The sequence below is a fragment of the Ammospiza caudacuta genome, chromosome 1 (assembly GCF_027887145.1).
Source record: "Ammospiza caudacuta isolate bAmmCau1 chromosome 1, bAmmCau1.pri, whole genome shotgun sequence".
Classification (NCBI taxonomy): Eukaryota; Metazoa; Chordata; class Aves; order Passeriformes; family Passerellidae; genus Ammospiza; species Ammospiza caudacuta.
In genome coordinates this window covers 112,403,994-112,431,639 of record NC_080593.1, presented here as the reverse complement: position 1 = coordinate 112,431,639, position 27,646 = coordinate 112,403,994, and the positions used below count along the sequence as shown (strand labels likewise).

The following is a 27,646-nucleotide window of genomic DNA, read 5'->3' as shown; positions in this document are numbered from 1 at the left end:
AGAGAGCAATCCAAGAAACAGGACAAACAGGGTTACCAGCACTACAGACCAAGGCAGAAATTACTAGGACAACCTTATTATAAATACTGAATAAGGATGTAAAATCAGCAACATTGGAGCTGGTGGGAAAAGAATAAATAGGCTGTTTATCTCGGAGTGCATGAGTGTGGTAGCAGAAAAAAGCATGAGACTGGAAAAGGGCAATTTGAAGGGTAGCAAGTCATATCATCAGAACTGCTGGGGTACCTTTCAAGCAGCCTGTACAGGAACAGTTTTGACCATACACGTTTCACTTCGGCAGTCATTGGAAACTGTGATGGGTTCCCTAACTTCGATATAAGGTAGGCCAGGGAGGAAGAACCACATACCCAAACTCCCTAACAGTGAGAATTTCATGCTGTAATTAAACTTTAATTGCTGTAGCCTAGTACTGGAAAATTCTTGAATATGGAGGAAAAAAGCTGGTACTATGAATAAGGCTGAAATGGGGGTTTGTTCTTTACTCTTCACATGATCTAGTACAGATACTGTGTGGCTGTCAGATTTTAATGTGGGGTTTTTTGTTGTTTTGCTTTCCTACTGATATTATATTTCTCATAACATAGTCATATCCAGAGTTAGTTTTGATGATAGTCTTGGGATAGAAAATGTCCAGAGGCTAGCAGAAGTGGGACTAATAACATCAGTATACTAAACACATCTGAGGGAAAATTACTCATTTTACGGTTAACTCTAACCTGAAAGGCTCGTAAGCTCTCCCCATGTTCATTGGTATGCCAGAAAGGTAGGGCACAATACTAAGAAAATGACTTATTGGAAATTACAGAGGTGTAAGAGTTCCCTACCCACTATGAAATATTAGTCTCAAGAAACTGCTGTGTATTTGTGCTATAAATAATTTTACTCGCACTTTTCTTCTTTTCTCCAGAAACACTTTGGTTCCACTTGAAGCTGAATAAACAACAATCATGCTGCACTATTTCATTTTGCATTTTATTAATTAATTGTACATACATGTAAGAGGCTGGAAAGCAATATTTCCTGGAGGAGGAGATGGAAGATGGACATGAGCCACACCTTTAACAAGAACTACTGATTTTGAAAATACCTGCTCAAATGTCTAGCTCAAAATCACAAGGACATTTTGTTAGGCTGCTGTACAGATGACTGAAGTCTCTGACCTTTACTCAAGTCAGTTGTCATGGACAAGAATCATGCAGCTAAATTAAATGTAAAAAACTAAGTGTCTACTGTTGACTGGTGACCAGGGCTCCCTCTCATGTCAGTGAAAGAAAAAAGCACCTTAAAGCATCTGTTGGGAGACAGGTGGCATGAGCAGTGCTTTGAATCTGCCCATATTTCTTCACTGACTCCAGACAAAGCCTAAAGCACCATGTTGGCATGAGACACGTAACCTCAGAGCTGGTGAAGTTAACTGAGTTGAATCCCACACCTTCCTCCTTAAACATTAAGAAAAGATGTCTCTTCTAGTCTGACTACTACATGACCTAGAATAATTCAGGTTTTATTGAAAATATGAATAATAAATACTTCAATCTGTATGAACAGCTACCAGATCCTGTCATAGTCACTACCTTTTACATTGCATAGCTTGACCTTGTGCAGATTACATTCAGGTGTAGTGCCCTACTGATCACCATGAATTCTATTATTTTTTAAGGTTACTCATACAGTAAGCAAACTTTTAGGTATTCTATCATGCTGCCAAGTCAAACTGTCAGTATTGGCAAAAGGGAAGTCAAACACAGGACTCTGCAAGCTCCACTCATTTGTACTAATAGAAATTGATGCCTTTGGCTAATGTGGTATCTGTATTCTGTTCAATGTAATAACAGAATGTCAACCTTGCAAACTTTGCATAAGCTTACATTCCTCATCTTCTCTTCTATCCATTTTCCATAATACCTGTTATGCTCATTTATTTATTTATCCATCCCTGAGACTGTTCTAATCTGACTGAAAAAGGCATATCTCCTTTGTTTGCACAACACGTAGTGCAATAAACCCCAAATCTGATTTCTACATGCTACATGATGCTAACAAGAAGAGTTTGCAGAGTAACAAAGCAGCATATAAATGCAGGAGAGCTTTCTCTCTCCTAAAATCTGCCTTGAATTCCCTCAAGAGACTAAAACTCCAGAAGTTTGTTTTTAACTTCTAATTACTGTTGCTGCTTTTGTTGCCTTGCCCACATTTCCCACTGAAAAGCGAATTATGCCTCAGCATGTGAAAGATGCCCCTATGGAAACAGATTTGGAAAACTAGAGAAATCTGTCAGTTGTTCTTTCAGTGCCAGCAGATGATCACTATGTAGCAGGAGTAAAAGCTGCTTGTATCTAGTGCCGGTGTGGTAAAAGGTTATCAAAAATCATGAAGCCGAGCCAACATTCATGGACCCTTCAGAAAGGCCTCACACTCCGTAAACAACACAGCTACCCAGGTGTAGATTTTCCTGATGTCTGAAAAAAATGTAGAACATCTCCACAAGCAATTGCTAAACTGTGTTTCCCTTTAGATTTTCTGTTAAGTGATCTTTGAAGTCACAGCTAAGCTAAAGCTCTGCATTATTGCATCCTCTGTGGTGAACACTGCCTGCTAATTTAGCTTTTGATGTAATTTTTGAACAGCATCATAGAAGGTTTCACATTTGAGCATGCTCAGTAACAGACAGTGATGAGTGAATGTAAATAAAGTTCAGTGTCTGGACAGAAGCGGGACGACACAGATGAGGAGCATTACAGATGGCTGCCATTCACTCCACAGCAATCATTACCAAAAATGCACTCTTTGAGGAGACCTGGACTGAACTGCAGAGAACTGAGATCAATGCATGAAAATACACTCCAAACAGCAAATGTTATTTCCTTCAATGGACTTCTTCAGGTGTTAAGGCAACATTTGGAGAGTGCCTGTTGCCAGGGCACTGAGACAGAACTGATCAGTCTCTCCCTGCAGGATGCAAGGGGGATGAAGATGGCTGGCTCAGTTTGAAAGGAGCTTTGTATTTTCCTCACACCAAAAAGTTTTTAGATGCCTTCAAGTTTTACATCCAGAATGCCTCTTCCTTTTACATTTTACTACTTTTACAATGAAAGTGAGCAATTAGTAGTTACAGTGAAGAATTCCATCACCTACAACACTGTCAACAGGTCAATTTGTGGAAGAGATGTACCCTGGATACATTCAGAGAAAACACAACTTAGCAATCTTATCTTGCTTATAAACATATATGTCAGTTTTACTGATCTTGAGCCTCCCTCTTTCCTTCAGGCATTTTCTAGGCTCTTCACTCTTCATCTTTAAAAAAAATGTACTTTTAATTTATTGTAACTAGTAACTTGAATTTATTTGCAATAAATAATTTTCTGTTTGGTAGATACAGTATCTTAATAGGCAAAATGAGAGACAAGAGATGTACTGCATTTCTTTTTTTCAACTCAAAGCAAAGAAATTAATATTTACTTATGCAGTGAGAAATGAATTTTTCTCTCCATCATGCAATTTATAATTATGGAAAGGCTCTGAGATATAGATAATCTTGGATATATCACTAATCTCAAAGGAGGCAGATTACTTCAAACATCAGCTGTCAAGAAATGATGTTGCCCTAAGCAAATATAAAAAAGAAAAAACTGCAGCAAAGTTTATCTTCTAAGAAGTAAAAAAAAAATTAAAAATTTAAAAACAGTCTGCATGCTTTGTGATTAAGCTTTCCTACCATTAAATGAATCTATTTATACAAGAATCCTCATCTGCCCTATTTAATTTTTTTTGTATTACACCCTAACCATGAACTTTACAAAGTTATCTCTACTTATTACTAAATGAACATGGAAGAGGAGATTACATTTAATCAAATACAGGAAGTGACTAAATCAGGTCTTTAACAATCAATTCAAATGTATTTAACATATAGTAGTCTAAGTAAATATAAGTGAAACATGTCCAAGTGATAGGACCAAAAATTCTCCTTGATATATTTTCCTTTGTTGGTGAATTCAAGAAGAAATTTTAAACTAAATATTGGTTTAAATTCTTTCCAAAATTTTACTATACATTTCATAAAGATTTTAGTCCAGCAAAGCTCTTACACACATGCTTGAGTTTAAGCATACTTGTAGTGTCATTTGAAATCAATGGCACTTGACTGTATGTCAGGTATTTCAGGTGGATTTCATTAAAAGGGTAAGATTTATGCTTCCTTGTCTCGCAATCCTAAGAATACTATAAAATATGCTAGATGATTCTTCTTTTTCTTTCATTAGAATCTATGAACCCATCACAAATTAGGGTATTGGGGCCATTTGTCATCGTCATTGCTAAGAAGGCCTGGGAAGTTACTCACATTTTCTATTTGGATCCCTCTCTCCTGCTGCCAAACAGGTAACAGAGGACTGACTGAGGCATATATTTTCTCTAAACCACACCTGCTGCTGGCCAAGCTGCCCCTCAAATCAGCCAGCTGTAGTGCTATCAGTGAAAGCTTTACCTGCACATCCCACTGCTATGCAGATCCAAGTGCTAGCAATGAAGACTTGCAGTTTTTCACACTGTCTGGATACCAAATTACATGAAAATGTACCAGGGTGTTGCTTCTGCTCAGTTCTAAAATGAGGTACTTTTTGGCCGGGTACATCTGGTGACAGCTGTCACTCTACACAGTCTGGCACAACCAGACCGCTCATGGCCCAAATGTCTGATATAAAGAAGAAACTCCTCACTGTAAGGCTGGTGAAGCACTGGAAAAAGTTGCCCAGAGAAGCTGTGGATGACCCATGCCTGGAAGTGTTCAAGGCCAGGATGGGGATGGGTCATCCCCATGGATGGGGATTTCAGCAACCTGGGATTTGAGCAACCTGGTCTAGAAAAAGGCATCTCTGCCCATGGAAGGGGGTTAGAACTAGATGATCTGTAAGGTCCCTTTCAACCCAAGACATTTATGCAAGGCAGTTGAGAACATGGAGCCACACTCTTCTCAGGGATAGGACAGAAAAAGGACTGAGGGAAACAGGCACAAATTAAAATACAGGAAATAATTTAAACATAAGAAAAAGATTTTCCCCATAAGGATTTTAGAACTGTGTGATATTACCCACAAAGACAGTGGATTATATCCTTAAAAATAATCAAACCTGAACAGGACAAAACCATGAGCAATCTGCTGCAGCTGACCCTGTTCTCTCCAGAAGTCCCTGCCAACTTCATTGATTCTGTGATCATGAACCTCTACTGCAAAACCACAGTAACTCTCACTGGAAAGGAGTCAGTGCTGCCTCACTGCTTTTTCTCTAAAACCATTACTCAAGTAAGCTGTGCTCCAAGGGCCTTCTCTAACACATGTGGTAAATGAAAAACCACAGAACCCTGCCGAAACCTCTTGAATGTTTGAGAAAGAGTCCTCCACATTCTCAAGAGGTTTTGTGAGAGGTATGCTGCAGGCCTTCACAGCACTGTGTGTACTCAGGTATTCCCTTTGGCTTTCCCCTGAAGACCAAGGGATTTCAGAGGGAGGCCATGGTTCCATTTAATCCCCTGTCAGCTGCATGCATTCCTCCTCCTCCTCCTCCTCACCTTTCTGCCTGTGCTGTGAGACTGCACAGCTGTGTGGTATGCACTGGCTCAGCAGGAAGCTGGAATAAAGCTATCCACTTCTACCTGCCCATCCCAGTGGCAAGGAGGAGTGCCCAGGTTAGGAAATGAACTTTTAGACAAGCCAACAGAAGCAGCTTTTTCCTGAATCAGTGTGCACATGGAGTAAGTCAGCTGCATTGGGACTCTCTGGATTCACACAGATCACCTGTCCCAGTGATGGGACAAGCAATGTGCCAGCCTTCAGGAGCTGGCTTGTCTGTGCATATGCCAGCCAGCTGCATGCTGCATGCACAGAAGACATTCCTGAGTGGGGGCCAAACCTGGCTGCTGCTTTTTTGGAAATCTGCAGGACACAATGTGTACAACTGAGGCACTGAAAAATTTAGGGAAAGTTTTAAAGGTTCCCCTGTCTGCATAGTTGTAGTGCCATCCTATTATAGTCTACGTCTGTTGTGCCCAGAAGGTAAAACAAGTTATCCTAAAACCTCCTGGGATTCTGATCGCTACAGAACTTTGATCAAGTGTTAATAATGATGAGTAATCAATAGGCTAACAATACACTGAAATGTGGTCTTCTCACTTTTTATATGGTATCTGGCAAATCCACCAAGGTGTATGAGTGTGTAAAGATCTCCAGTAAATTTTTTCTTTTATACAGTAATTTAATTTTCAATAGAAGTTCCTTCTTCCCCTGCTGTCAACTCCTGACCATCCTGTCTTACCTCTATTTAACCTAAGACTGAAGAGCTCTCTGTGGGTGGCAAAAGCCATCAGTCTCTCCAAGGAGCAGCACTAATGACAGTCAATTCTGCAAAAGGGAACAGCAGGTGATACACTCTGAGCACTGGGCTGGGAAACTGTTGTCATCTACTTGTCACCCAGATGCTGGCAAAGTGTTTCCTTTTTCTAAAACGTGCTTTGAAACCATTTATTTGAAATGTTGAACAAAGCATGACATATATAAAATGAAATAATAAAAATAAAACTCTAAGCTTCTTAGTATTTTGATGACAACTAGGAAAGAATTAGAACTCTGCCCTGTTGCTAAGAAGTGAACGTCTTAAATCTATTGATTACATATAATTTTCTTATTTCAGAAGTTAAACGTATTTACGAACTAAAGACCAACGTGCAAATAGCAACATGTATTCCTTAGTCAGAAACTTTCTAAACAGCTGAAGACAATGGTATTTCTAGACTGCATGTCTCTATTATTTTTGTGATCCCACTTCAGAACTACTCTAATGAGAAAGGCTTTATTTGAGGCACTGTGTGATCAGGCTTCAGTCTGACTTATTAGTTCCTACAGAAGGGCTCTGCAAGTGTCAGCTCTCAAATAGCCAAAGAACTCACGAGGTAACAAGACCTGATCAACAGATATGTACAATACACAACATCTTTCTCACTTCTCTTCAAAAAGGTCAGCCTGCCTTGCATTTGAGCTGTCAGGTCAGTTGGTAAAATATAGATCTGGTGAACCTGACAGTGAATACAGCAATGAATCTCGGAGACTTTCAAAAAATGTGTCCAGAGTGTCAGAATTCAAAACATCCCTCCAGCTGTCCTAAGCTGCCAGCATCCCTGCCAAGAAGCTCAGAGACCCTAACACAGAACCCAAGATGCCTGTAGTTTTAATTATGACCCATAGAGCAAATTACCAACCTTATATGATCTGCAACCCATGAATGTAAAATAATAGTTAGTTTGTCATGAAGTGAAAAATAGATTTTTGAAAGTTTTTAGAATAAGAAGGCAAGATGGAGGAATCTAGATGTGTCCAGCCTTTCCCTTTCTTCTTCTTCTTCGCCTCCATCTTCTGCTGTGATGTTGGCATTTTTAGATTGGTTTAGAATAGAAGGTCACTGTCTAACATAGGTGATAAGTATTAGATAGTAATTGCAAATATTGTACACGTAGTTTTAAGTATTAAAAAATAACACTGCCCCGGGGGCAAGCAGAGCGCCTCTGACTGTCCTGCTGAGCAGACCTCAGCAAGCCAGGAGAAAGAATTTTATAGATAAGAAACAATAAACAACCTTGAGACCGAGAACTGAACAGCTCTGACTCCTACTTCAACCGCTGGGCTGGGAAAAGAGACTTTCTAACATATCGCGGGGTCACTCTGACCAGCTACAGCCCCGAGAGCAGAGGAGAAGCAGAAGCCACATGTGGAACGCCTGAAGCCGGGGGAGGCAGGCCCAGTGCAAAGGCAGGCCCAGTGTAAAGGAAGGCCCAGTGCAAAGGAAGGCCCAGTGCGGAGGCAGGCCCAGTGTAAAGGAAGGCCCAGTGCAAAGGCAGGCCCAGTGCGGAGGCAGGCCCAGTGTAAAGGAAGGCCCAGTGTAAAGGAAGGCCCAGTGCAAAGGCAGGCCCAGTGCGGAGGCAGGCCCAGTGTAAAGGAAGGCCCAGTGTAAAGGAAGGCCCAGTGCAAAGGCAGGCCCAGTGCGGAGGCAGGCCCAGTGTAAAGGAAGGCCCAGTGTAAAGGAAGGCCCAGTGCAAAGGAAGGCCCAGTGCGGAGGCAGGCCCAGTGCAAAGGAAGGCCCAGTGCAAAGGAAGGCCCAGTGTAAAGGAAGGCCCAGTGCGGAGGCAGGCCCAGTGTAAAGGAAGGCCCAGTGTAAAGGAAGGCCCAGTGCAAAGGAAGGCCCAGTGCGGAGGCAGGCCCAGTGCAAAGGAAGGCCCAGTGCAAAGGAAGGCCCAGTGTGGTGGCAGGCCCAGTGCAAACGCAGGCCCAGACGGAGCGCAGGAAGGCCGGAGCCCAGCCGAGCCCCGCGCCGCCGGCGGGACGCGGCACACGTTCCTGGCGGGCCCGCCACAGGATGGCACTCCTGGGTGGGTTTTAACTGCAGCACGCTGGCTCCAGCGTTTTAACTCCCTCCTGGCACGGTGTCAGGCGAGACAGCGCGGATGAGAGGCGGTGCATGCCCGCCGCTGTCTCCCGAAAATGGCCTTGTCTGTGCTTAGTGGGATCGGGACGGCATGCGCGGAGATGCGGCTTGAGAGTGTGTCCTGCGCGGGCAAACAGTGCCAGAGCCGTGCGGTGGAAAAGGCAGAATGCCTTCATGTTGGATGCCCTTATTACAGTGATAACATCTTCTCCAGCAGCATGCTTCTTCAAATGCCAAGTCTGGCTTATACCACATCTTTCTTCAAGAGTTTCCTTTTCCCCTCTGATACAACCGCTGCCAGCTCCATCCATCCTCCCCCCAAAACACTTCCCATGCCACAGCTTGCTTGGCACTGTTACCAGCCAAAAGCAACCAGGGAGGGAATGCAAATGTTAACAAATTGGGTTATTTACGTTTTTCATTAATTTTGAAGCAGTGCACGTGGATACAGGGTGTTATCCCCAGTCTCATATTAACTGTGAAGCAGCTTATGGATACAGGGTGTTATCCCCAATCTCATATTAACTGCTGTTTCCTTTAAAAAATAAAAAATAGCTTGTGATGATAAGGGAAAATGTGATTTAACAGTTCTTTACAACAATTTCTTACCTAATAGCTATAGAAAACAAGCTGAGATTACATTATCAACTTTCAAGGTTCAGTCATATCACAAAGGTCAATGAAAAAGAATGAGGACCTATTATACATTTAGAACTGCTCAAAAACAAAAGCCTTCCTTGACATATATCCTGTTTTTCAGAGTGTGATCCATGGTTACTTTGCTTTCTGTAATAATTATTTTTAAAAATCATTTAGGGTTGGCCAGACTGTAAACAGCAACAAGGTACAGAACATTAATAAAAGATGAATTGTGCACTTTCTTGAATATAAAAGATGTGATATTTTACATATATGCAAATTCTTAAACTGATCCTTATTCTATTAATTTAAATATTTTCTTATGTAATGTGGACTGAATTTGACCCATAACATTTTCATCTATTAAGAATAATTAGAGAAGTTTTTAAGCTGAACTTAATGCTTGGGTAAACAGTCTGATACCACAACTGCATTTTTCATCCCCAGAGCAGAAGAGACATACTAAAGACTATTACCATATGCTTCCCTCTTCTGAAGAGTTTGGTTCAGTCCAGAGGGCTCCTGGGACAAAATCCCAGTACCAGTTTCAGCTGGTGAGAGTGGGAGCACTGCTGTGCAACAGGACATTCATGTGACACACAGGACTTTGGTGAAAAAGCATGTTATGCCTGAAGTCATAAGGATAGTTCAGACTGATCTTATTAAACCTTTTGCTGAGATTGGTAATCAAGTTATTAATTACTGTCATAGGCTCCAGCTTTCATAGGTATTTAATAATGTATTACATTGGAAAACAATGCAATTTATTTGCCCCAAAATCTTCTGGAATATGAGCTATAATCAGCTTGGAAAGATGGAACCTGGTATCTGGAATATCCATTTCTGGGATATCAATTTCATTTGAATAGGCAGCTCTTATTCAGAGAAACTGTCCAGAATATTTGACTAAACTCTGTTTCAGTGTTCACACAATCTTTCCAGATTTTCTCTCCTGACATTACTCACATTCCAAGCAATGTCTTCTGCCAGAGTGGGTCGGTGCTCCATCTCCCCAGCTGATTCATTCCCTCAGTAACCACGACTCCCAAACCAGAAGGCAACTGCAGTGCCTCCCCTTAAAATACCATGCTCTAAAACTTCCCATCTCTTAAGGAAATAAGGACTAGGCCAAGGAGAAAAGCTACAGCTGATACAAACATAGCTCAACAATCAGCCACACTGAGAAAGGCAACAAGACTGCAGAATGTGAAATGGCAGATAAATGAGATTTAGCTGAAGTTTTGCACATCCATCCTCCCCCGTGTGTGACAGAAGCTCTTTAATGATGTTGTCAGGGCCCCTAGATGGAGTAAGAGTCTCGATGTACATGGCCACTTATCTGTCATCCTTTATTTTACACACACAGTCCTTAAAGACATCCTGCAAATCCAAGACAAAATAAAAGAGTTTCAAGGCAAAATATAGATGAATGAACTGTGGAAAATTAAACGTGGGGAAGATCAGGACCTTTACAAGAGATGCAGGATGATACTAGTGTCAACTTCATTTATCAGAAATTGAGTTCAACCTCTTCAAACAATACACACTGAGAGACTGATTCATTCCTTCCTTTGGGCCATAGTGATGTCAATGAGTTCAAAAGAGTTACTTTCAATTTACTCCCTGTCAGGAAAGGAGACATCCATCTATCCATCCACATGGACCAAAGAAAAGGCTGAGCAGACAGAGAACTTCTGTGGAATTAGCCTACACTTTTCTTGGTTAAAGGGCCAAACACTCTGCTAGAAAACCTCTGCAGCCAAAAATAATATCACAGATACAACTCAGTCTGAATTCAGACTAGGAGTGCCTTGGTTCAGCACAAGGAAAAAGGCCTCTGTAAAGCCATTGTATATCACAAACATTATTGTCAGGAAGCTGAATGTCCATTGTATAGAGACCCAGAACTGTATTAATAACAATACCCACTGAGGACATAATATTGTGCAGTCTCTTCACACTTATAAAAGCAGGAAATTATTTTTATAGCCAACATCTTCTGTTTTCACAATTTGTCCTAGCATACCAGATACTTGCTGTATGAAATCTTCCACTAAGACTTAATGAAAATAAAACTAGATGCAGTAAAATATGAAATAATGGCTAAGTTATAGCTTCTAAATATTCTGGGTGTTATGAAGTTGATCTATATTACTAGAGTTACACAAACTTTTAATGTAAGTGAAAACAAATGAGCATGCAAAAAAACCACTCATTGGGAATTACAGGGGGAGAGAATTATAAAAAAATGACATCAGGTCCCACATTCTGATTTTCCTTCTGGGGACTGTTTGCTGTCTTCACCCTGAAGGATCCCATAATTGCTAAGAACATTCACCACTGGCTGTGGCTGGCTTCCCAGTGGGCTGGCTCCACAGTGGGCTTACTTGTAAAAGTTACTGGAGACAGGAATGAGGAATGGCTGGATATAGATCAAGCTTTCTGTGTCAGGTTGTGATGGAGACCACTGTTTAGGCAGGAAGATGGTGCAGACTGTGTGGTTAAGGTGGAGAAAGCTGTGTAGTACCTACTCGTTCTCCTGAGCTGACTGATGGCTTAAAAACCAGACACAGGGTAAAAATTCAGCAAATTCCCAACTTGGCAGATGCAATGGAGAAGGAGTTCAAAAACATGAGGAGTTCAAAACAAAACCCTTCAATTTATCTACTGTAAGGGTTGCTAAGCATTGGAACAGGCTGCCCAAGGAGTTGATGGAGTCACCATCCCTGGGGGTGTTCAAGAAATGCCTGGATGTTCAAGACCAATGCTTTGGTCTTCTTGACAAAATGGTGATGGGTCAAAGGTTCTTTGAGATGTTTTCCAACCTAAATAATTCTGTGATTCTGTGAATGCAGTGCTACAACACACATATTGGGCAAAATAGTCCAGCTTATCCTGTAAGAATCTGCAAGTACATAAAAACTGTCCCTTAGTCTCTACAGAAAATATTTATGTATGGACTGAGCTCATGTATGGCTCCTCAAGAATAATTGCTTTGAGTCCAGAATGGAGACACAGGCCTTCAAGGTGAAGGTCCTTAGGAACAAAAAATTACCACTCACTGATAACTGCTCCAAAGATGACTTGTTACTTCTTTCCCCCCTTGCCACATAAACAGGCTGTCATACAGAAAAAAACCCCAAGAGAATCACCCGTACATGACAGGCATTAATGCACTCTGACACATTAGGGAGGTGCTCATGTGACATCAGGGCAGACCCAGTAAAAGACCCAAACAGGACAGATCAGAACAGCCCAAGGAAAGGGAGCAAAGGCTCAAGTGTAAGAGAGGGTTTGCCCAAAAAAAGGTTCTTGGAACCAAGAGAACAAGAGGAAAAGAGAGAGCAGACAAGGGAGTAAGGGTTGCAGAGAAGGAGATAAAGTAAATGCCACAGCTACAGATTGAGGGGAGAAACATGAGGGTGAATGAAGAAAAAGCTCTCACACAAAGAATGAGAAGATACAGTGATTCTGTGATCACCAAGGTATTGGTTTGTTTCCACTAAACAGTATCTCTACATCCATTTTGTCATTTTTAGACTGTCTAAAGGATTACCAAGGTAATAATAGTAATAATAATAATTAATAATAAATTTTCATTTGTTTGAAGAATTTATTAAAAGGACCAATGTGAAATAGGATACAAAAACTTTCTGGCTTGGGGAAACTAAGCCAAAGGCTGCCAGACAAAGGTGAGTGATGCCTATTACCAGAAGCAGATGTTCAGAGACATGAGCAGGGAACAGAACAGACTGTCCAACCTCACATGTTCATCAGGAAAGCCATCAGAAATAGCACAGTGAATGGCAGTCTTCACAGAGTTCAGGAAGTCAGTAAGAAGAGATTTTCAGCTATGATCCAATTACAAAAGCTGTCTGCATTCAGCCAGAGCTGAGCCACCTGTGTAGCAGAGGGCAGCATGTAGGTATACTTGTGACGTGACCTAGGCCACGTGGCTGTCACCTTCTGACTTAAAGAAAGCCAAATCAGTCATTTTCTTCTTTAAAGGACAAAATAATATTAGCTGACAATCTTCTGCAACTCCTGCTTTCAACAGGAGCCACTTGGAATCATGGGTATGTTTGAAAAATCAATCTCTAAGCAACTGGAAATGTAAGAGTTTTAAGGTAGATATCCTTGTTTCACTCCTTTTGACATTAAAATTAATTCCAAATATCCACTAATAGTTCTTGTCTGAGTCTTGGATGAGACAGACTTGCAGTGGCTGCCTTTAAGAGCAAATACTCAGGGACATCTGAGATAACACAACCCTCTTATATAACAAGAGTACACTTCATGCTAACACTGAAGAAAAGGCTGAATAGCAGTCCCTCAATGAACATGCCAAATATACAGGTTATATGCCAGCTCTCTAACAGCTATTATGATTGTCAAGCATATTAATAAACTTTTACAGTTGAAAGGAAAAGAAAATCTGAACCTATTTTCAGGATATTGTGCTCTGAGCGAACACTTACAGACTAAGGATTTGTCTGCAGGGAATATGCTAAATCAAGCCCTTTTGAACTTTTGATTAAATAATTGATGCATAATGCAGAATGTATAATATATGCATCCTTTTTCCATAGTTGCCTGGAAACCCATATGGAACAGTACTAGCAATTCCAGAAGCATTTAAGTCGTTGGTGAAGACAAAGGAACAAAAAAGTTTTAAAAATCATTAACTCATCTCTCTTTCCATTCTTCAAATACTGCAGGATACCAGAATTAGAAACTTACACAATGGTATCATGACTCTTGTAATATAGAGTGGCTTTTTTTTTAAAGCTGTATCCCTTGGAGCCATGTGAATTATGTTACTCACTGTAAGGGAACTTGTAAGACTCAGCTTTCATTAAAACAGAAAACAAAGGACACAACTGATATTTCCAGCCTCTACCTTTATGTATTAATACTAAGCAGATTATAGAATATACAAGGTGGTCAACAATGAATAACAAAAATATGAATGCAAAATGGTATTTTTCTTTCCAAATTATAGGATTTTAAGCAAATCTCATAAAAGACTGATCAGTCAGGGTTTAGAAGAATATGAGACTCCCATGATCACAAATTCAAGAGGCAGATTGCTTCAAATTGCAGCCAAGCAGACCTTTTGCACTTCTCAAGTAGGCAACACTGCTTGTCATTCAGTTTGATTGCTCTGTGACCCAGCCTGAAACTATCTTGTGCTTTATTGCTTCCAAGATGAAATGAAAAACAGAATAAAACCCAACAATAAGAATAGAGCACTAACCATGGAAACTACAGTGATGAAGAATTAAATTATTTAAACTAAACGATTCTGTAATCATCATAATTTGAAGTCTCTGTTTCTGATGGTCATTCTGAGTAAAAGAAAAGAAGGGGCAAGCACAGAATTGCATGGGCTGTACAGTACTTGAGATGAGAAAGGCAGGACAGTGACAGTGAACACCCCCTGCCATGGCAGGGATCTTCACGGGATTCTTGTGCCTTTGCACATTTGTTGTGCACTCTATTTGAGAAAATAGCCTTTGCACATTTGTTGTGCACTCTATTTGAGAAAATCAATACTCACTGAGTCAAAGGATGAATGTCTTTGTACTACACTGGCAAGAGGCCTCGTTTGAGTAAAGAGAAGCAGTTACATGGTCCTAAATCAATCAACATGTAATTATGAAGGATTCGATGGTAAAACATCAATAGGACAGACTGGAACTCTCGTGAGTGTCCTCTAGCTTTGTTTCTAGGGAACTCTTTTGGATGTGTAAACTTGGTGCAGATTTTCTCATGCAGAAGAAGAAAGTTGAACCTGGATGTCCTGTTAACTTCCTCAGTCACTGGATAACACAAAGGTCACACACCATTTCCAGTGGAATCAAGACTTACTTGTCCTTTCCTTTTACTACAAGTACCAGATAATGTGACTTTTCATTTTGTGGTGAATTGCATGTTGAATGGGATGAGATAAAATGATACATTAAGTGTCAGCCCACCATAGAAAAAAATACAGTCAAACCCTAAGCCCTAGCAATTTTATTTAGGTTAAATCAAATAATTTTTTAAAAATTGCTTGCTGTGATGATGGGGGCCTGTAGCTCATACAGGCTGATCTCATCATTTCATACCCAGATAGTCAGTTTCTAGGACAAGCCCATTTTCAGCAGCTTGCTGTAGCATTACAGGAGGTCTAAGAGTACAGACAGAAAAGAGCTTTAAGAAAAGCACCTAAAAATAATGTAATTACAGTAACTGTCATTCATTTTCACTAGGAAATTATTGCATTTCAGGAGGGGAGAAATTATCCTAACTTAAAACAAATGTAAAAAGGCAGATCAGATCAGGGAAGCACCCAAAAGCATGTACAGAGATTAAGCTGACATGCCTACATGCCTCAGCTTGACTGCACAAGCCCAAAGGAAGCAGAACAAAGGGAAGTGGAGGTGGAGGAGACTGCTTTGGACATACATAAGGATTCCATCACAGTCATGGCAGCTGTGCTCCCTATGAATAGAAAACAAACTGCTGTACTACAACCCAGATAGGCCAAAAGAATTAAACAACAACAAAAAAAATCATTCACACTGAACAATATTGAAGGGAGAAACAAAGACACCAACACCCTAAGGTGTTGAGATTAAACTGCCAGAAAAACAAGCTCCCTTTTTGTCTGCTTCAATTAAGCCACATGTTACCATCACCAGCACAGCTTTTGATTCACAATTTCAACTGTCAATGGTTTATTCTGATCTAGAGAAATCAACAAAATCTGCTTTTGCTGTCACAGTCACAGAATGATCTCACAACACATTTAGGATAGTTCATCAAGGACAGGAGAAATTTTCCAGCCATATAGTTCTGTATTAGTGAGTGATATTTAATGATATAATGGTTTTTATCATGATTTGTTGTTATATCTTACTCTTGGTTGTCACAATAGCCCAGAGGGAATTTGCATGTGAATGTGGTATTTCATCTCAGCATGTTAATAAACTCACTGAGAAAGAAGAGTTAAAACAAATCAAAGGCACAATGATCCCTGGGAAAAATTATAAATTGTGGGGTTTGGTGGTTCTGGATACTGGTGGATGTCAAGAGACAGGTCTAACTGCTGTCATTGGTCTTTCATCCTTGTTTTAGGAAAGCCTAAGATGCTTCTGTGCCTGGATGCCATGGATAAGCAGCAGCAAATCAACTCTGCCAAGACAGCATTTTCCTGGCAGTAAGGGGTGCTGAGCAGGAGTTGTGTTTGCTGAGAATGTACTCAGGAGCTCCAGAACCTGCTCTGATGCACCTGCAGAGTAAAGGACAATATTCTCCTGTTTGACTTGGTGAGAGCAACATTGGCTCATAGGGTTTTCAAGTTCTGTGACTGTTTCAGACCTCACAGTGCTCACCTGTAGTGTTTCCATCTCCCTCCTTGACTCTTGCAGTGTGCACTGTCTAGGACCATCTTTGAAGCACATTTACAAAATCTATATGATAAAGTCAGCTATTCCCATTTTGTGTATTCTGTACAGTACAGACTGGAATAAACATGCAGCATGTTTCATCAGGTACCTGCACCTGCTTCCTAGTTGCTTTTATTACCCCAAATAATAAAATTTAACCTCAAATTATTAGGATGCTGCTATTTCCAAGACTATATCCAAAGCCATCTGCCAGTAAAATGGCCACAGTCAGCTCATACACTCCTCGCTTTACACTGTGGGATTTAAAGATGACATAATCACCAGTAATGTGTTCTCCAAGGTCATCTGTCCACAAGTTTTCACATTCATTTGGAATATTCATGCCCAAATCTCAATATCTTCTCCAGAATTTAGTATTTATTTGATTTTTTTTTTCCCCAAAAAAGGCATCTATGTCTTGTGCTGGTATTTATAACTAAGGGAAGACTATTGCTATTGCAACAGGTCTATTGCTACAGGAATTCTGCAAAGCAATCAGCAAGTAGTCTGCAATTATCTCTTTGTATTCCCACCAAATCCTCAAAAGTACCTACATTACCTACAGAGTTTCTCTTTTCATTATTTCCAATTTTAGAAATTGTCAGCAGAAATAAAAAGCATAAAATTAGTTTATATTCATGGTGAATTAACAAGGTTTCCCAGCTTTTAGGATTTCTGCATTCAGAATTTTGCATGTCTCCTGCTTTTGGGATTTTTGTAACACATTGCATCCCACATTTGGGCACTTACCAGATTCAAAGGTGTGGCAACAATAATTTGTAAATGTTTTTATTTATTTGCAGTGCTAGCTTAGGTAAAGAGGAACACTTAAATTTGCAGGAATTTTTCTTTGAAAGATAACACTGGAGATTTTTCAAATTTATCTACTTTTTTATGAGTGCTTAAGAAGAATTTTTTGCTTTTCTGAAGAACAAGGCTGGACTGGATTAAATTCCATCCTAGTTGACAAATAATTGAAATGACTGATAATGATTTTTTCACACTTTGATGATTGTTTTTGAACTGTCACTTTAAAAGGCTCAGAGACATTTTTATAAAAGAAGTACCTTCCACAAACAGAATATTTTCTCAAAGTTGTGTAGAATTGTCAGAAAGACATATATTTGCAATTTTGAAGACTGTTCACTAAATATCTGCAAAGAAATCTTCTTATGAAAATGAAATAATTTTGCAAAGCAAATTATTTGATCAACAGTGGTAGTACTCAAGGTACAACATATGTAGTGATATTCTGGTAAAAGGTGATAAATAGTCATGTTCTCTCTTATTTTTACCCAGATAATTTACCTAGTCTCAGGAGAAACTCTGCAAGAGAGAATGTCTCTCAGAATATGATTTTTGCCCATTGCACACTGCCTACTTTGCCAGTAAAACCCACCCTGCTGCTGAAAGCTTCAGCAAAAAAACTGCTTTTGTACTGAGAGAATTCTCAAAGGGAGGCCAGGAGATGAACCTGTGTCTGTGTCTGCATTAAAGGCAGCAGAAACAAACAGTGCACTGTGTGTGATATGTAGCTGCCTGTTAAATGATATCCCATGACTGCCTATGCTAATGGGCACCTCCGGGTAAAAAAGATGGTGCTAATAAAGCCTCTGCTCTGCTTTCCTTGGAACAAACACTTCTGGCCCTGAAAGCAGCTCTCTGCTTCCATCCTCATACACCTTCAGCCTGTAGCCAAGAGCAGCTCTCAGCCATTTATTAAATTAGCTCTTTAAAAGAACCCCTCAAAAGCAGTCTTTCCAAGCAATTTTTCCAGAGTAAGTCTGGGCCAATGTGCCAGGGCAGGGCAGGAGGGCACAGCTGAAAGAAGACAAGGATGGCTTGAGTGACAGGAGGTGCTATGCACTGGGAGTGGAGCAGAACTGTCTTTGAGCTTTTTTCTTGTTATAGTCTACCCTAAATGCAGCAGCACAGATGCAGCAGAAAGGTTTTTTTCCCCCATGATACCTTTTTCTTTTTTGTCTCATTACTGCTGGGTGGTGCATAATGACAGTATCTGTAGGGAGAAAAAAATCCCAAAACAGTAGCTGACATGAGCCAGAGGTCTGATATTAACCATTTCAAGGGCAGTGCTCAGTTAGTGGCTCTATGTTTAGCAGCTCTGTCTTGGACAGCCATTGCTTGAACACCTGCCAGGTGAATGAATGACTTCTTTTCCCATTGATAAGAGAAACTTATCTGGGAGAGCAGCAGTCTACTCGAAACAAGGAGAAGGAAACTGTACTTGATGGTGAAAAGACACACACAATCCAGCCTGTTCCAGAGCAGCAGGCACTATTTCTTAAGTGGCACAGAACCTAATACTTAGCATGACATTATAAGTTTCTCCTTTTACTTTTTTTTTCCTTAAGGAGAGAGTGATACAGTATAAATCTTTAAACAAGATCAGCAAATTACTCCTCCTAGGTTATCAATGGAGACCAGAAGCTGAGTCCCATCCACGAGCTACTTGGCACAAACTGGCAAACTGCAGGGCATCTGCACTAATTCTCTATGAGGAGAACCAACAACTCCACAAAAGCAGATCACAGCTCATAAATAAGAGGCACAAAATTAAAATTAAGAACCAGTATATTTTCAGCCAGACAGACACTTCCAGCAATGAGGCTATTTTTAGCCCTTGGGTTTTTTTTTTATTTGCTTTGCATGCAGTTGCACACATACTTTGCTACCACCATCCATTTAATTGGATACTTTTGTCACCTCAGACTACTGTATTCTGTTACCATGAAAATGAAGTGAAAATGTCATCCTCCTAAACATAAGATTTAAAAAAAAACAACTGAATGCAACATAATAGCGTCTTTCAACACATTTGCTCCTGAATGGGAGAAGCCAGCTGCTGGGCAGGTACTAACCCCCCCTGGGTTTTGTGTCTGGCAGATTGCTTATAATGTGATACCAAACCTTCAATTCATACTTCAGCTAAGGACATATTAAAAATATGAGAAGTGTGCTACAAAAGTGATTAAACTATCAGCTCCGTGGCTAATAACACAGTAAATACTCTCCAAAATATTTTTCATTACAAGTTGGCCTCTCCAGTATGTCTGGACAGCATAAGAGAAACATTTCTGTAACACAGACAGATGTAACCCCAAAACTAGGAACTTAACAGGGTGGTAAATTTCTATCCACAGTGAGCATTTTTTAACGTACTTACCACTGTGTGCAGCACAAGCATAGCCAGGCTGTCATTCTAGTCTGTATGTGAGGACTAAAACACTTATTTTCTCTGTGTTGTCCTCTCCCTACTGCTACTGCTGACAAGAGTGCCCTTGGTTAGGGGATTTTTTTAAATTGGTGTGGAAAGGTCCAGTAAAGCACATATACCCAAATCTGCCTTTTTAAGTATTTGCATACTATTTTGGATGGAGAAGAAAGGATACACTCCATTACAGATTTTATACGTATTTCACCTTTAAAGCTCACAGCACGTGACTGTGCTAATAGAAAATGCAGCTGTAAAGGGAAAAAGACTGAATCTCAGAAGAGAAGTTAAAAAAGATCACTAATCAAGTGAGAAATTTCCCAATAAAACCTAGAGGGAGTAAGACAGATATGCAGAGATTACAAGCAGGTTCAGTCTCTCAGAAGAGCTGCATTTAGCTGGCCTTCTGGAAATAGAGGGGTGTCACCAACGTTGCACTTACTTTGCTGCACCCTAAATAGAAGAGGACTAAAAGCAGCATTTTTTCTCACAGAGCTGCTATAAAAGCATTTAATTTGCAGGGCCCTGCTGAAACTCACAAATGCTATTTCACAAGAACATTGGAGAATGTAGTTAACATTCTTATTAATTAAAGCTGTGGCCTGTATCCTGCCCCACCTTTCTATGACTGAATCACTGGCATATTTGAGGCAAGTTCCTTACATAAACAGGTTAATATTTGAAGCCTGCCCAGGCACTCTGATGAGCGTCCTTTGCAACGCCACATCACACAGCCTTGGATTGTCAGCGGTGCAAAGGACAGACTGCAGAGTGCAGAGGAAAGCTTGTAACAATGTAGGTGAGGGAAGTGCTGGCATACTTACAGTTGCATTTCTTCTGAACAAACCGAAGCTTGCATGCTGTTCGGTAGGTGGACAAGCGGATGCGATCCAGATCCTGAGCCCCTAGTGGAAGAGAAGAATGGTGACGTTTGGGTGGAATATGACCTGTGTGTCTCTTTGCTAGCAGGGAAGCCAAGGAACAAAGAGGACACACGAGCTACCTCGGTTTAACAATTTTCAAGGCTCTTTCCTTTGCAGAGAGAGCAGAGAGGAGTGAGGAGTAACAAGAGAAATGTCAGGAGCTACAGTGTTAAAAGAATTTTAGAAAGGAAGGCAAGGAATAGTCAGCCCACTGTGTCTGTCACTTTGAAGAACAATCTGGTCAAGCTGCAGGCTAAAAGACACACTGGCCAGGCTCCAACAGCAGGGAAAACCTCAGCTGAATTTTAATATTCAGCAAAAAAAGCCCATAACAAGTATCTTTAGCTGACATGCCACATCAGGGCAAGGTATTGCCAGCAAACCCAGAAAACATACTGTGCTGTAACATAAAGATTTATGGCAATCTGCAGAAGGGGGCAATGGCAAGGGTGTGCAGCCTTTCTCCACTTTGAGGATGTATGTTCTCTGCAACGGAGACCTCTGAGGGTCAGCTCTGTGCTCCACACAAAGCTTGGCCCTGGCTGCTGCAACATAAAGATCCAGCAACATTTCCAAACATGTCCAAGAGATGGGAACAAACTGAGTGGCAGCTCCCTCACAAACAAGGACAGGACACAGGGGCCAGTGTGGGAGCAGAACCTGGCACAGTGTCCAACAAACTCATCCAAACAAGGTACAGTCAAGAGAGGAGTGGGATACAGCCCTGCTTTTACACAGGCTTCCTAAATGCTTTGAGATTTCTCAGCTGAACTGCAGAACATATGGCCACGTTGGCATCTGTAGCAGGATACTCTGTCTAAGTGGGGGTAAAACAGCTCAAATTTTCTCCCACTTGCAAAAGTTATCAGTGATGGATGGAGAAGGTGGATCATGCTGCTTCAGGTGTTTGGGAATGCTGAGACCAGCCTGACTTCACAACCCAAAAGCTAAACCTTCTGGGGACATGAGAAACAGTCTTGCCTGAGAGAAATCAGCACTGCTGAGGATGTGGCACACAAAGTTCCTGATAAAGGAAGCAACAAGTGATAACACTGATAACTTATCTGAGGCTGCTGAGCTGGCAAGGGAGCCTAGAAACATCTGACTGACAGTCAATCACTTTATACTATAAAAGCTCAGTTCCATTTTTTAATGGCAGGGACTTCAACACTTTCCTTCTGGATACATTTGTGGCAATTCCTCCCTTGACTGGGGACACCCCTCAAGGCTATTCCTTCAGGCCAAGTGGAAGAGATTTGCCCCCAGTATTGATATGGGTGAGTAACACCAATCTGTACTTGATAATTATTAAGCTATTTTTGAAATGATTTATTTAATAAATAGTGACCAATACAATTAGTTATAAATATCTATACTATCTGGTAAACAATTTTGAATAAAATATTTTAGCTTAATTGTTATCATTATCACCAATTTAAATATTTATTTTATTTCTATGAATATATTTGGTTTGCTATCCTTAATCCTGCATCATGAAGTCATATAAAGTATCAATTACATCTTATAATGCTTAAGAAATAAACTCTTGACCAAGTCTGGGGCTAGGACTGGATTGAACTCTACTCAGACTACTCTCTAAGAAGGAGTTTCCAGCGTGAGGGGGATCCTTTCTGCACCTTGTGCCTCAATTGGAGGCTTCCTTCCCTGATAAATCTTGCCTGAAGCTTCCATTCTGCATGTGGCAGCATTGTTCACCCACACTTTTTTAAACATGGTCATCCTTCAGACCCAATTTTTCAAATGTGCTCTGGCCTATGACATGAAAATGAGAACGATACTCTCTATTCTCCCCAAATTCTGCTCTTTTCTTGACCAAATTCTCCCACACCATCTTCCCAAGGCTCCCAGCTACTCCCTTTTGCCAGTTACACCATCTGCTCCTAGGAGAAATTACCTTTGACTACTTAACATCAGGTATGGGAAGTATTTTTGTGAGTTTTTCCATCATCCCCTCTATTGTTAAAATGATACAGGTTTTTCCCTTCTCCATTGGTATCTCATTGACAGCTTTAGGAAAATTTCTTTGTAGGTGAAAGGGAGGATAAAGCTTGTAACACTAAGCTTTTTTTTTTTAACAGGAAAAATAAGTAAAATTAATGTAACTTTTTCCCTCTTCAGTGAAAGCTATCAATAAACTTCCAATGCTCCTTTATAAAATTTCAGCCTTTTAACAAGGTTTTAAAAGTGAAAGCAAAGTGAGACTCTGGCTCACTAAGCTTCTGAGGTTGCAGTAATAATTCTAAATAAACAAATTTGTAGGCAACACTGCTTTTTATTTTCTTTTTTACTATTTGCACACATAGTGGATGGTATTATTTTGATATTATTTGGGGAGTAGGTGTTGCTGAGACGACCCTGGAATAGACAATTGAATTTTGTCATGATTCACATTTTGCCACAGTCAGAAATCTGTTTGTCAAATGGCTTCTGTAGAAAAGCGCCATCACTTACGTGATGGAGAGTTCTGCTAAACAAATGGAAAGATGTCCAGGACTGAGCACAGCGAATGAGACAGCAAATTTGTAACTTCCCTACAGGACTGCCAGTGGCCTCTCCTTTCTTCTGCCTCCTGGCAATGCCTCACTCTGTCTCCTTTGAATATGCTCATGTCAAGTAACACTGATGGCAGTTTGCAAAAATAACAAAGGGACACGCTGCAACTTTGGCTGCTGTTTTCTGGCTGGATAATATGTGCCAACAGTGATGCACATTTTGAACTCTTCATCAGTGTGGATACACCTGGGCATGTCAGGTCAGACTAAGGTAAGACTAGGACCTGGTGGCTTGATATCCAACAGAGCATTGTGAGTTGTAACACAAGCTTTAATCACGGAACTCTACAGAAGGTGATAATAATAATGATATCAATTCACAAATGTTTGTAATTTGGAACTAGAAGGATGCCTCTTTTGAAAGAAAGGAAACAAAAAGGGCTGAACTGGACCTCTCAAAATACAGGGAAATCACAGTGGTCCAAATTTAAAGTCTGAATCAAATCCTTCAATTCCTTGTTCAGGACAGACTTCCCACTTAAAAAGGCTTGAAAAGTTGGACTTCTTTTTTTTCTGTTTTTTCCCCCCTCTTTTCTACCTTGTGTAGTCTGGAGCATGACCCACTTTGTACAATTATTGTGAGGTTTCAATCACAGACTTGCAGATGTAGGTCCCAAGAACTGAAAACACTGGCAAAAGCCTTTATATTATGAATTTTCTTCCTCTGATATTGGCAGGTTGTGGAATTTACCTATTGCCACAGGCTTATGCCTATCAGAATGTTAAGAAGCTTCACATGGCCCACAATATGTATGGCATCAGGAGCACATGGTTTTTGTTACACATAATAAAGTGTGGGCTTGCACACAGCTGAATGCAATCCTAGGATGAATTTTGGTTTCAGTGATGTGCACCCTCCACACACAGAGGTGTCTGAGGGGCTCTCAGAATGCAAAGGTCAGTGTTTTATGAAGATGGCTAAAATACATTTAGTTTTTCCACAAAGACTTAATATTTTCCCCTCATTTTACCTAGTTGGAACATCCAGTTCTCTGTGTACACAGGCAGTAGGTGGAGGAACAGAGGCAGGCAAACAGAAAAGGGAAGCACACGTGAGATAAACCAGACTGAAGTAAGTATGCCAAAATACTAAAATGTGAAAGAAGAAAATAGCAGACTGTAACTACTGGTGTGTAATACAGGAAAATGGTCCCTCCTCTGCCTCCAGCTGGTGATCTTCCCAATACCTCCTTAACTCCTGCTAAACAATCCAACATCAAAAGAGCCTTCAAAACTGTGGAAACAAACCACAAATTTTCACAGCAAAGTCCTAAATATTTTAGGAGTATTTAAAACTATTTGAAATTAATGGTACCTATGTCACTGACTTGAGCTGATAAAAATCAATGCCCCTCTGTAATTATAATTAAAACTACAGTATGTTCTGCTAATGGACAAATGCATTTTTTGATTCTGGCCAAAGTACAACACCTCCCTCCAAGGTTCCAAGGTGCTGTACACAAGAGACAACTGAATGAAAGAATATCCTGAGTTGGAAGGGACCCACAAGAATCACTGAGTCCAACTCTTGGCTCTGCACAGGATACTCCCAAAAATCACCCCATGTACTTGAAATATTGTCCAAATGCTTTTTGAACTGTCAGGCTTGCTGCTGTGACCACTTCTCTGGGGAGCCTGTTCCAGTGCCCAAACACCCTCTGGGTGAAGAATCTCTTTCTAATACCCAACCTAGACCTCCCATGACACAGCTTCATTCCATTTCCTCAGGTCCTGTCACTGTGCACCAGAGAGAAAAGATCAGTGAGAAATATTCATGAGTTACAGCAGCAAGCACTGTGTGATACTAAAACAATTACAGGGCACAACAGAGCCAGTGGACACTGTGGAATGGGCCAAACCAGTTCTTGGTAGGCCATCCGAGTGGGAAATCTTTAATTTGGAGAGCTCAGATGTAGGGCTCACACACTGAATTCACTAGCACTTTCATTATGCATAACAATTCCAGTCCCAGTAATGCCCATCTTAGTCTGCCACCAAAGATCAGGGAGATGCTCTGTCCTAGTTTACTACGAGCCAGGGGACAAACAACAGGAGGCTTAGTAATTACACACAAAACTCAGGTAAATCTAGTAACAGAGTGACAGTCTCAAACTTGACAGCAGAACTTCCTGGAGAAAGAGTGGATTGTAAGAGAAATTAGAGATGACTGTCAAAAGTGCAGGAACATTGTTGGTATGGTACATCCCTGACACACTATCGTGCAGGGAGTACATGACTTCATTAGGAACTACAAAAAATTACACTGAAGTGAGGTATGAAGTACATGAGTCCCTGTGCTGTGTCTAGCTGAGATGCAGTTAACTTTCTCTAGAGCAGCCTGCACGGTGCTCTATTTCAGATCTGTGGCTAAAATGTGTTGATAACACACCACTGTTTCAGCTGTTGCTGAAGAGTGCTTGCACAGCACTCTGGCTTTTCTGTTTCCTACTCTGTCCCCTCCCAGGGCTGTCTGGGGATGGGCAAGAGGCTGGGAGGAGACACAGCAAGGACAGATGCCCCACTTGGCCAAAAGGTTAGTCCACACCATATAATGTCACGCTCAGCAGTAAAAGTGGGGTAGGGAAAGTAGGGGGTGGGGAGTTTTGTCTTCCAAGGCAGACAAAACTTCCACTGTTCCACAGTGGCTGGGCATCAGTCTGCTTTTGGAAGTGGGGAATAGCCACCTTTGCATTACTGGCTCTTGGTTTCTGTTGTAATTTTCTCCCTCTCTTTCTGTCACCTAATCAAGTCTTTATCTCAAGCAAGGAGTTTGCTTGCTTTTGCTCTCCCTATATTCTCTCCCATTCTGCTGGAGGCTGGTGAGGGATTAAGCAAGTATGTGGGAGTTTGGAAGCTGCCTGGGGTCAACCCACTACAGATACCTCCAAAAAAAGATGTAGCTTTTGGAGACCTTTATCCCTCTTCATTGCAACCTTTGTACTCCATCATCTTTGTCTTAAGAAAACTACAGATAAATAATTCAATTAAAAAATCTGATGTAGAAAACCTCTCTTTCCTGCTTAGGTCAAATCAGCCCATTTTCGTGCAGTTTTGGTCTCATGATATTCATTTGTGCAAGGGAGATTTGAGGTGGAAAGCTTGCATAAATTTTACTGACATTGCATAGCAACTGGCTTGGTCTATCACAGCAAAACATTTCCAGGAAGTACTTACGCATTTCTGCAAACAGCTGCCTTCTTTCTGCCATGGTATTTCCTCTTTTCCCACAATCTTCAATCATTCTGGAAGACAAAATCATGTGCAAACATTAAGCATTATTCCCAGACTGAACATATGTACATAAGCATCCAAAATTGCTCCTGAAGAACCTTGGAGGTTGGCTGGTGCTCCACGTGTACCCGGTGCCTTTTGCCGGCGTCTCTGTGGCGTGCTGCGTGGAGAACCTGGTCCCCAAACTGCCCTCCATTCTCTGGACTCTGCTTTCAAGCATTTGTTCCCCCTCCCGCCCCTCTCTCCCAAAGGCAGTGTTCAGTTTTTCTGCTTGATGTAACTAACTGGCTTACATAACACAAGCTCTGAAATTCATTTTAGGTTTTCTTAAATAAGGAATCCTCAGTTTAAATTATGTAAGAGAGAAGAAATTATAAAAGATTCGGATATTATTTTATAGTCCCTAAAAGTATGTTCTAGCCAATTCTATGTGGAGGAGACAAAAAAAAAACAAACAACAAACAACAGAAATTAAATCTCTACTCCATAACATAATACATGTTATTTACCCAAGCAAGCACTCTCCCAATATTCATTGAAATTCAGGGCAGTGTATCTCTGGTTAAATGAGAGTGCCTTTCACAAAAAGGCACAGAAGTAAGAATATATTTTCCTTCTGTTTTCAGATAAAAAAAATCTTTTGACTATTTTGAAGAGCACTACTGCTGGATAGAGCAGAGAGAAAAGTGACAGCTTCTCTCACAGACAGCATTCAAACTATAAAAGACCAAAGCTTTCAGAGTGAAGATAAACATCTTTAGCAGCACTCAAAAAATTAAAACTGGTGTCAGCATCACCACTTCCTATGGGTAATTACCCTGTCGAACCAATATCCTTTCCTGCCTGCCAAGTCTGGTTAGAACTTCTGACCTGCATTTTAATCTCCATCCTTATGTCAACTAGACTGTGTAAAATAACATCACACTACCCAGGTTACAAAGGAGATGTTCTATACAAGCCTGCAATCAAAAATACTGCACTGTATCCCACAGGAAACCTCCATATGTATACAACAGGAAGGATGAAAGTACTGGATGCTGAAGTCTACCATCACCAAAGAACTCAAGACAGAAAATAAGTTTCCTTTTATTTCACAAAGACGGGAAGGCAATCACATAAG

At 40.7% G+C, this 27,646-nt stretch overlaps 1 protein-coding gene across 3 annotated transcripts in view; it reads right to left on the bottom strand.

Moving 5' to 3' along the window:
• Positions 1-27,646, bottom strand: part of DTNA (dystrobrevin alpha) — a 221,843-nt gene that overhangs the window by 69,353 nt on the left and 124,844 nt on the right. For 2 of the 3 annotated variants that reach the window (XM_058809272.1, XM_058809280.1), the window contains exons 1-2: positions 26,470-26,554; positions 20,624-20,704 (exon numbers count right to left, since the gene is read on the bottom strand). In XM_058809272.1, coding sequence (XP_058665255.1) covers positions 20,624-20,704; positions 26,470-26,554 — 166 coding nt within the window. Of the gene's footprint in view, positions 1-20,623; positions 20,705-26,469; positions 26,555-27,646 lie in introns of those variants that run through there. The other variant, XM_058809263.1, reaches the window with a different exon arrangement.